The 11,187-nt window shown below is 36.1% G+C and overlaps 1 protein-coding gene and 1 long non-coding RNA gene across 4 annotated transcripts in view; both read left to right on the top strand.

Annotated features, from left to right (window-relative positions):
* The first annotated feature begins 262 nt into the window (after positions 1-262).
* The window catches only part of LOC127801138 (ankyrin repeat domain-containing protein 2B), a 52,111-nt gene continuing 41,186 nt past the window's right edge, over positions 263-11,187 (top strand). The window contains exons 1-3 of one of the 3 annotated variants that reach the window (XM_052336010.1): positions 263-468; positions 644-695; positions 7,882-8,030. In XM_052336010.1, the coding sequence (XP_052191970.1) occupies positions 650-695; positions 7,882-8,030 (195 nt within the window). In that variant the 5' untranslated portion in view covers positions 263-468; positions 644-649. The remainder of the gene's footprint in view (positions 469-643; positions 696-7,881; positions 8,031-11,187) is intronic. The other 2 variants (XM_052336009.1, XM_052336011.1) reach the window with 2 other exon arrangements.
* Positions 704-7,868, top strand: LOC127801140 (uncharacterized). The gene is made up of 3 exons (XR_008022963.1): positions 704-1,915; positions 2,023-2,090; positions 2,179-7,868. It is a non-coding gene; the product is annotated as an uncharacterized LOC127801140 (long non-coding RNA).

Here is an 11,187-nt window from a genome sequence, read left to right as displayed (position 1 = left end):
AAAGGGAGACAAATAATTTAAATATAAAAATAAAATTATCAATTTACTTTGTTACTTAATCTTAAGAAAGACTGATGATATTTGTTAAGAATATGTACATAATGAATGTAATTTAAATAAATAAAAACAGATAAAATTTACCCAATAAAATAATGGTGGTTAGTATGCAGAGGCAGGCGCAACGCGTCATTGCGTGTGGTATATAGCCCAATTACGATAGATATACGAGCCATTCATTTGCATAGATGAGGATTGAGGTGGCCCACTGAAGTCTATGTTTTTTGTACCATTCTCACCGCTTAGTGGTGAATAGGGTTTTTATATCGCTCCGAGATCTCGAAATAAGAAAGCTTCCGCCAGAGCCTGTGGATTGGAAACCCTCCGTACTCGTTTAAGTGCGTCGGGAGCTTACCCAACCCGTGGGCTCAAGATCTCTATACCTGTTCCTTCTTTCTTCTTTCTTGCTAGGTAAAATTTTCAATCTATTCTTCTAGTTGCTGCATAATCTGGGATACCTTCAGGCCCCGATCTGGCTTTTGGCATCAATCTACTTGTGCTCACATCGTTTCATTAACCCCTACTTTAAAGGGTTTTTTCGGTTGACAGCTTGAGGATTTAATTTTCGCCTCTTTGTGATTAACAGCTACTCATGGCCTCAAATTCGCAAAAAGATGTTCCTACCTCTTCCAGTCCGGGTAAGCCGGGTTCCTTATCAAAGGGAGCACATCTGTTAGCGTTTGTTTGAGTTACATATTTTCCTATTGTTTCTTTACCTCTCTTCTGAATTTTGTTGGGATAGCTTATGTGAAATATTTTTCTTATGTTTTACTTTCATCTGGTGGGTTCCATGCTATAGTTTCCATGTGCTTTTTCCCCCCTTCATTGTCTTCCTTTCACTAAGGACCGCATGAATAGCAGATCAGCGGTTTGCTTGGAGTCGAGTGTTCTTTAATTGGGTTAAATGTATATTTTCCATTAACTGAAATTAAAAGATGTGAGATGTCAATGACGGCCTCTCTATTCGCTACTGAAGATACACTATGAAACAGGGAAGAAATCAGGGGCTAACAGCATATATAAGACAATCTTTTGTACCTGGATGCATATATGGTTGCTTGTAAAGAGTCATACGTCAAACTAAACACTGAACAAATAGGGGGATAAGGATTTGCCCTACGGAATGAACAGAAACTAACATAATTGGGTAATGTAACAACCACCAATAGCCCAATTATAAACCCAAAGAAAGCAGCAGACTAGATTCCAGACAGAAGAAACACAGAGATCAGGTGTCAGCTGTGTCACTAAGCCACAAATTCCAAACTAGACGGAGAATTAGAGAGACATCAAATGGGTTGCTTTCCAATGACGAAGAGCAGGTACCTGGAAGGTTATGGGTTTACTGGCGAGTGTCTTCACTTGTCATAACCGCTTGGCGTATGTTAGCCCTGGTTTGACCTCCAGTGTCCCTTCTCCAACTCGCTTTCTTGTGATCTATGTCACGGTGACCTTTCCAGCTAGGCAGCTACAAAAGAAGAGAGAAGAGGTAAGAAATTGACTGGGTAACTTATGATTATCACGTGAAGAGTGTCAACAACTTGAGATTGGTCTCCCTTCTTTTCCATTTTTCTTATATTTACCTCTTTGTTTTCAGCTTGTTAGTGCCTCCTGATATGCCTCTTTTCATTTTTAGGGTCACTTGTGTCTGTACCTTTTCTTTATGCCTAGGGGAGCTCCTTAGACATGCATGTCACTTCATCTGGGGCGCTTGCCTAGGCATTGCTTGATTGAAGCCGCCTCATGTAGAGGTAGATGAGGAGCTTCCACAGAGCCTTAAGGTGCCTGAGTGCCTAGGTGAGCCGCAACCGAGGTGCTCGCCTTTGACTATGGTGATTGTGAAGATATTCCTTAAGTGGTAAATTGATACTATGTAGGAGACCTTGAAAATAAGGTTTTTGAAGGTCTGTTTTGTGAGATTTCATATGGCCCACTGTAACACCATTCCTGGTTTGTTATTTCTAGAAAGGATTCTTTCTCTGAATGATTACATGATAAGTACAAGGGAAGAAGTGATAAGCACAAGTGTATTTGTAAGTATATTCAACTATATTTAAAATGATCAAGTTTCTCTCTGGAGATAGTGATGAACAATTGTTTACTGTTGCTATGGTTCTGCAGTGAATGAGCTTTGAAAGTGGTGTCTAATTGGGGACATAATTTGGTGAAAGGAACCATATCTTGCACTCTGTGAGACCTTTGTAATTGATGACCTAGATAACAGGTAAATAGGCAATGCAGACATATTATGAATGACAAAAGCCCCAATTTCAATGGTTGACTGTGTCTTGGGTCTGCTAGGTTAAGGCATAGGGCAATGCATTCTTTGTATGAAATTCTGGTAAATTAGTGGCTGACGTGCTAATTATTGCAGAGTTGCATACTTGCTTGTTTCAGAGTGGTGCAATAACCTTAGAGGAATAAAACTCATAAAACCCTTATATTTTCCATTTTCTAATTTACGAACTGGACAAATGTACACATACCTGGGTGTTTTAGGACATGGCAGCTGTATTATTTCTATAAATTCTCAAATTGAAACAAATAATAGAATGGAGTCATAAAAGTTTAGAAACATAATTCATTTGTTTTCTAAATGAATGAAACCAGCATAGAATATGAAACTGAGTCCTCTACTTTCTATGTTATTCAACCATCTTATTTCAATAAGTAACCAAAGTGAGATAAATAAGGGAATAGAAAATAAAATATGCAATGAGTGATAAAAATTGAGAAACATAATCTATTTGTTTTCTACAAGAATAAATTGAATATAGAATATTGAACTGATTCCTTTACTTTTTATGTTGTTTTGGAATTCTTATAGTTTAGCTTTATAGTGTTAAGTTAATAATCATCTTTATGTTACACTGCATTTCTTATTTTTCTCTTTTTATTACTAACACTTAACGAATGGGATTTAACAGCAGCTGTTATGAGGAAGGAAAAAGTGAGTTTAAGGCTTGATATGATATTGTTTTTATGAGGAATGAATTTACATGTGTCTGTTTAGATTTCATACCTTTTCTTTTCACATGTTTATTAGATTATTTGTAGCTAGGTTGGATATTTAATGTAGCTGAAGCCATGCAAAGTAATTTCTGTTGGCACTCTCTGTTGAGGTTGCTTGATCTTTGCAATTACATTGTAGAAGGAAAAAGTTAAAAAATAAATAAATAGATTAATGTCATCTTAACTTTTAAAATATCATCCCATGACATTAGGAGATAAAAATGAACTAAGCAATACAAATAACTTGTTGTTTATTTCTAAAATACTCAAGGTAATTAGAATTGCATTCCTAACCATTATCACAATATCTTTCAGTTAACCGACTTACAGTTACTTCATCTATGAAGTGCGAATACCCTGATTTAGATGTCTTACCCCTATTTGCTATATATTGGACACATATGTTTAGCATAGATGGAAAATTTTTTATGAGGCATATCATGTCACATATCCAATGGTTATATAACTTATAAGTCATTGGGCACATTAATGTAAGTTGTTAGCACCCTAGTTGCTTGACAACGATAACATGATCCAAGTTGAGTCTACTTAAAAAGTTGGGTGTTGGAATACTTGCTTCTTTTCTTGTGTTGTTTTCCATATTAATAATGTTGATAGAGATATATGCTTTTTTTTTACTAACTATTTTTGATGAATAACACATTGACTTTTCCATTTAAAATTTTGAACTCCTATATTATAGCTGTTCATGACTAATGAGGTAATATTACTTTTTATATTAAACAATGTCTTAATTTGTTAATGGAGTTGAAGATATTATTTTTTAATAAATTTGGTTAGTTTTGAATATTCTTATCATAAATATAGATATTATTAATTTAAGGAAAAAAAGTCTTTAATATTATTAATTTAGGGAAAAAAATCTTTTCTCATCTTTTCTTTGAGAATCTATACCCATCATATTTGTATTTGTTGTCACATTGAGACTCAAACCATGAATTGAAGAAGAATTAGGGAAATCTCCTGCAAAACAATAAGGGCCGTCCAACACCTTAGCATTGTCAATCATCCTCTCCTAGGTTTGATCCTGAAACACACAATAGGAAGGGTAGAAGATTACATTGTAATTCATATCTGTGGTGATTTGATTGACTGATAGTAAGTTATGTTGCAAACCAGGAACATGTAGTACATAATTGAGCCTTAGTTTAGATATACATACTATTCCCATTCCCAAGTGAGGTGGTTCCATCGGCCATAGTTATATTGAGGGAGGAGTTACATAGGGTATAATCAATCATAGAACATGTAGAATTTGTCATATGATCTGATGCACCAGTATCAACTGCCCATATATTCTTAGAAATCCTTTTAGAAGCTAAGGAGTAGTGATGGGAATTACCTTGCAAGGCTACTGATGCAATGGCCTGTGGATTATTAGAACTTGATTGGGCTATACCTTGATTGAGAAGCCTGTACAAGGCTTGTATCTAATCTTCGGACAGGTTCAAACTAGATTTAGTTTCTGCTGAAACCTCTGCATTATGTGCAGATCTGGGGCTCTCCTTCTTGGGTTGTGGCTTCCAATTTGCTAGTTTTCCATGGATCTTCCAGTAGGTTTCCTTAGTGATAGGGTTTCTTGCAATGATCACACCATATTTTTTCCCTTCCTTGAGTCTTGGGAAGTTCTCCCTGTTTGATAGAGGCAAGGGCAGAGTTTTGGTGTGGCAAAATAGGGTCTGTTTGGTGCTGAAGCATCACCTTACGCCTGCTTTCCTCCCTTAGTTTTGCAAATACTTCCTTAAGAGATGATAAGGGCTTTGTGCCCAAGATTCTCCCTCGAACTTCATCCAATTCGGGATTAAGGCCATATAGGAAGTCAAAAATTCGTTCTTTTTCTATCATCTTATTGTATTTGTTGCTATCAGCGGGAGATTCCCAACTGATGGTATAAAACATATCCATTTCATGCCACAATTCCACCAAAATATTAAAATATTCAGTAACATTGCTCATACCTTGTTTGGTTGTCCTAATGGCAGATCAGATTTCAAAGCATTTAGAGGAATTCTCCAAGTCTGAGTACATCTCTTGGACTGATTCCCAAATTTCTTTTGATGTTTTGTAGAATAGGTATGTTCTCCCAATTTTAGGCTCCATAGAGTTGATCAACCAAGCCATGATAGTTGAATTCTCTGCCTCCCAAAGGCCATAGGTGGTTGTCGTGGATGGTGGAGTGAGGATAGATCCAGTTAGATAATCGGATTTGCCCTTGCCCTTGATCACTAACATTATCGATTGAGACCACTCTCTAAAATTACTCCCATTTAACTTATGTTGAGTAATTTGTAAAGGGTGGTTATCTATAGGTGTTGTAGAGAGATTTGATGAAGAGGAAGTGGGAGAAAGGTTCTTGGAGAACTGGTGGCTGAGGCTTCGGTTAGGGTTGGATTTGGGTTTGTTTCGGCCATGATCGAAACTGAAAGAAGTCACTGTCGAACCTGTGCTCTGATGCCATGAAACAAGCCTTAGGAAATTAAGAATGCTTGCTTAGATTGATATTGAGAGGACTTTGAAAATATATACAGGTTTACAACTTTATCTCGTTCCTATAAAGTAGGAAAAGATTTTGAGTAATCTACTCCTAAAATCTAGGAACATCTATCTCCTAAAGATTAGGAGATAAAACATATATAAAATACACATTTGCAATAATTATCTACAACTAAAAACATAATTTAAACAACTTAATATAATCTGATTTAATCTCTTCACCAAGTGTTGCAAAGCTTCCACACTCTTTAACTTAGACTTCTCCTTCCACTTGAAACCTCATTCTCGTCCAACATATACAACTATATAACATATATACATATACATATACGTATATTTGTACTACATATATGCATATACATATAGAAACATATATGCATGTCTACATACTTGTATAAACATATAAATTCATATTCTATATCTATACATATATATATATGTATGTGCTATTCTGTACATACATATATATTCATATTGGAATGAAGATGAATGGTAACTTTAGATTTTTGTTATTTTATTTCCACTGAATATTCTAAATTTGGGCTGTGATAAGAATTGAACGATTCCCTTAATTTGTGAATCACTTCTGATTCACACAATTCCTTTTTGATTCTTCCAATTTTAAGACCCTTATAGATATCCATAGTTTTAGTTAAGGTTTGTCATGAATCGCATGATTTGGGTTGTGAATAATGTGATGCTAATAACTATGTACTGTATCGTAGCCCTGGGTGCTAGATGTGCACAACTTAATCTATAAATAATTCGTTTGAGAGCTGTCCACTAGGAGATAGGAGCAACTATTTTATGGACATAACTTAATCTGATAGCTCTATAACTTCCCAAGGGCATTCTTTTTGCATGCAAAAGAATGTGTCAATGCACATACATAAGCTTCTTACTGTCTGACTTGAAGTTTAAACTTGGTACTTGATAATCTGAGATGTGCCCATTAGCCAGCATCCTCAGCCTGATCTCCAAGTGTTGATCATTGTGGTAAAGTAGCATAATTACATAATTCTGAACTTTAGATTTTTTTGTAATTAAGTATATTCTAACTTCATTGTGAAGAGAACTCATATGGAAATATGCACTTGTAAGAAGCTTGTGACCTTGTTTTGATGTAAGAAAGGACTACGTGTCTCCTTGTCATTGCATTGTGTATCAAGTGGCCTTATTTTGCCACTTGTCTACTTGCACATTGGGTGTTCCATTTATCCTCTTTGGCAATTTAAATGGGTTTGTATTGTTTCTTTGAAGGTGTATTTGTGATTAAATTGAGAAAATGAAAAGATCCTCAATTGAAGTGAGTAATGCAAAAATCTTTTATGGAACCTGGGTTGAAATCTGTTTCCCTGTCTCCTCCTCCTTGTGTTTTGTTTCTCTGCTGGATTTTTGTCCATGATTTCCTAAGCTTGTTGGGTCTTGAAGCTTTGTCCCCATTGCAAGTATCCTGCTGCAATATCATATTTCAAAAGCGAGCATTATAGCCCTCCTCATCTTAAACAACAGAAGAAAATGGCCATCCAACTGAGATCTTCTATTTGCAAGTTTCTTATAAATATTCTCATTTATTCAAAGCATGCCCTCCTAATTTTTTCCCTACTTACCATTCTCTCTTGACTGGACTCTCCATATCATTAGGATGCTAGTAATTATCACCCATCATATGGAAAGCTTTGTATTTTGGTTCCCTCCTTTAAACCATGAAAATCTTGATTTTGGCTTGCAGTTGGTAAAATCTTGACGAGTGAATGCTTTTTCCTGGAAAAATTGCATAAAAGGACAAGGATTCTTTTCACTTCATATTTGTTACTCTAGAGTTTATCAGTTCTATAAAGAGCTTATAAGTTGTAAGAGCTTATTTGGTAGGACATTTTGGTCTTTCACTTTGTCAAGAACTTTTTTGAAATCATTTATAAGCTCTCTAAAAAAAAAATTAGGGGAACCAGCTTTTTGGAAAAGCTGTTGGAAGAGCTTTAAGTGAGGTAGCTTATAAGTTCTTCCGTGTTATCCAAACAGGTGAAAAACTTTTAAAAGCTGATAGAGAGCTTATAGGTTCTCTTTGACCAAAAAATGAGCTAAGCCAAACACTCTCTAGCTCTCCTCAAGCTTCTATTTCTGTTCAAAAGTTGGTTTTCCATGGGTGCACTTGATATCTATGACTTAGTTGTTCTTTTGGATGAATCCCTTCCCACACTAAGCCCTGAGCTGTACTTTGTGTATGTTGTCTATGACTTGGTTTTTGATTGTTTAACCTCTTGAGTATGTTATTCTGACGCACATTGCTCTTCTTAGATGAAAAGATTGGTGCAGCAGAGAGCAAAAGTCCAAAATCTGAATCATCTTCTGTGGACACACAGATGGGGCAAAGAAGACCAACCTCTGCTGGAGCTGGGTTGGCTGCAAATCCTTTCGATTTCTCTGCTATGACTGGCCTACTGAACGTAATTTAACTTCTTAAAACTCCTACTACCTGAATTTATCATTTATATCATCACATGTTGAGTCCAATGGCCTCCATCATAAACACTTTTGTTCCATGTTGATAGCCAACCCGGAAGTGGGAAAAATCTGTTGTTTCAAGTTGTGCATCCTGTGTTGATACTCGTTAATCTTTTGATTTCCTACAGCAGACTGCTGCAGTATACTAGGTTTTTTGCCCCCTCCCCACCTCAAGGAGTAGTTACTGTTTAGCTATTTATGTATTTTCCAAGAAAAATTGCTGACAGAAATGAGAAGAGTGCCTAAAATGGATTGAAGAAGGGGGCAAGAATTGTCATTTTATTTTATTTGTTCTTATTTTATTTCATTTTGGTTTCGAAAAGAAGAGCTAGTGGCTTCATGAATGGTTGTGTTCTATGCAACGTGGATATTTTTTATCTGGGGGATAAAGTATAGATAGGGTGGCTTGAGAGGTTCAATCAACCTAACCCAAGCCTTTTCACCTACTTTATTGATATTGAAAAGAATATCAATCAGATATATGAATGTGAGTGTTAACTAAAAGTAATAGATTGGGAGGGTGTTGATGAATGAAGATGGAGAGGTATTTTAGGATTCATGTGTTCATAAATTTTAGGATTCATGTGTTCATAATCTTTGTGATGATTGCTAAAAACTTCCATATGCTCTAAAGGTAACTTTGTGTGTTGTAGAATGTTGTGCAAGCATAAAAATGTAGAAAGGGAGCATAGTGTTACAAAAAGACAAGATAAGGAACAAATGCATACATTAGACGTTAACAGTGGGACTGAGTGTAAATAAGGATAAAGTAGAATGAGGTGGTTTTGCCATGCAACCAAGGTAACTGTTACAAATTGGGAGCGCTGGAAGTCCTCAAAACAATCCCGAGATATTAACACAGCAACACTCTACTCTCTTTTCCCTTACCGATACAAACATACAGCATAAACAGAAAAGTAAAGAATAATCAAACCACACGAGTATATCGAGATATATCCTGGTATGGACTGATAACAATAGTCCTACATCCAGCCTTCATAGAGAGAGCAATCCACTAGAAAACTTGTTGAAATCTGTACAAAGAAGTTACTCGCACACCCCTCATCCCTCACTAACAAAACAAGAACCCTCACTACAAGATTACAAAGATATATTCTCTATCCTTTCTCTAGCAATGCAGCTCTTCACAATCAATGAGAATGATCAGTACATTAGGTGCCGGCAGTCTACCCCCACGCCTCTTATTTATAGACACAAGGGCATGAGCTACAACATGAGAGAATACTCGGGAAATACCCTATCTACCCCTCACTTAAATAAACATGCAATTAGCCTATATTTCCTAATTGCCACTGCCGCATACAAAACCTAATAACTAAGTCCTTCTAGTCTTCCAACCACTCAAACAAAATTGAATAACAATTCTCCACCATTTTGATTGAGTTGCTGCCTCAAACCTATCATCATCAAGCTGCTCATCATCTGGACTTGCATGCACAAGATCATTTACACAAGATAACATGCAATAGTCTTAAACAATGGTGTAATTTAGCCATAGGGACTGCCTTAGTGAATATATCGGCTGCATTATCCTCACCAGCCACCTTAATTAGATCTACTTCCTTTCTATCAACTATCTCTCTAATAAAGTGGTGTCTCACATCAATATGTTTAGTTCTCTCATGGTGAGCTTGATTTTTAGCTTTGTATATAGCACTTTGGTTATCACACATTATGATAGCCTTAACATCTTTCCCTAGGAGTTCACCTACTATATTCTTCAACCATAAAGCCTCTTTTATAGCTTCTGCAACAACTATATATTTGGCCTCCGTGGTGGAGAGAGCCACTGCAGATTGTAAATTGGTTTTCTAGCTAATGGTTGAATTCCATAGTTTAAACACATATTCTGTAGAGGATCCTCTTATCTATATCCGCTACATAATCAGCTTCAGTGAACCCTAGAATATTAGGTTCTTCAACTAAACTAGCTCCACTATAAACTAATGCCATACCGATTGTTCCTTTTAGATACCTAAATATCTCCTTAACTACAGTCCAATGATCCTTTCCTGGATTAGCCATAAACCTGCTAACAACACTCATAGCATGGGCTAAATCCGGTCTAGTACACACCATACAATACATAAGACTACCTATAACACTTGAATATGGAATTTTCTTCATCTCTATCATGCTCTCTTCATCACTCAGTGATTGTATGTGTGACAATTTAAAGTGCTGAGCAAAAGGAACATTTACTTCCTTTGCCTCAAGCATATGAAACTTACTAATGAGCTTCTCAAGATAAGACTTTTGAGATAGCTGAATCTTCCTTAGCTGTTTATTTCTAGATATTTCAATACCTAAGATCTTCCTAGCCTCTCCTAATTCCTTCATTTCAAAGACTGAATTTAATTTCAGCTTTAAACTTTTGATTTCCACATGTGATTGACTTGCAATCAACATGCCATCTACATAAAGGAGGAGATATATGGAAATCTTCGAAGAAACATGCCTAAAATAAACACAGCTATCAAAATTACTCCTCTTGAACCCTTGACATAATATGAATGTGTCAAATTTCTTGTATCATTGTCTAGGGGATTACTTAAGTCCATATAAGGACTTTTTCAACGAGCAAACTTGTTTCTACTTTTCCCTAACTTCAAATCCTCTTAACTCATTAGAATATCTTCTTCTAATTCACTATGGAGGAAAGCAGTGGTCACATCCATCTGTTCTAGGTTTAGATCTAAATGGGTAGTCATACCAATTAAAATCCTTATAGGAGTGTGTCTTACAACAAGGGGGAACACTTCATTAAAATCCACCCTTCCACTTGGGTGAATTCTCTTGCTACTAACCTAGCCTTGTACCTAGGTTTTGATTCATTCCCTGCCCCTTCCTTGATCTTATACAACCTGTTATAAATTGGGAGCACTGGCAGCCTTTAAACACACCCAAAAAACCAATCAAACACCACTCAACACACTCACAACTCACCCAGCCAACATACAACCAACACAACATTCAATAAAGAATAGAAATAAGAGCATAAATAGAACAGGAAAGAAACATCAAATCACATAAGACGCAGCCTTTTATCTTGGTTCAAGCCAATTGAATTGGCTCTAC

The sequence above is a fragment of the Diospyros lotus genome, chromosome 5 (genome assembly GCF_014633365.1).
Source record: "Diospyros lotus cultivar Yz01 chromosome 5, ASM1463336v1, whole genome shotgun sequence".
Taxonomy (NCBI): domain Eukaryota; kingdom Viridiplantae; phylum Streptophyta; class Magnoliopsida; order Ericales; family Ebenaceae; genus Diospyros; species Diospyros lotus.
Note: the sequence above shows the minus strand (reverse complement) of the source record. Positions and strands in the feature narration are given on the sequence as shown.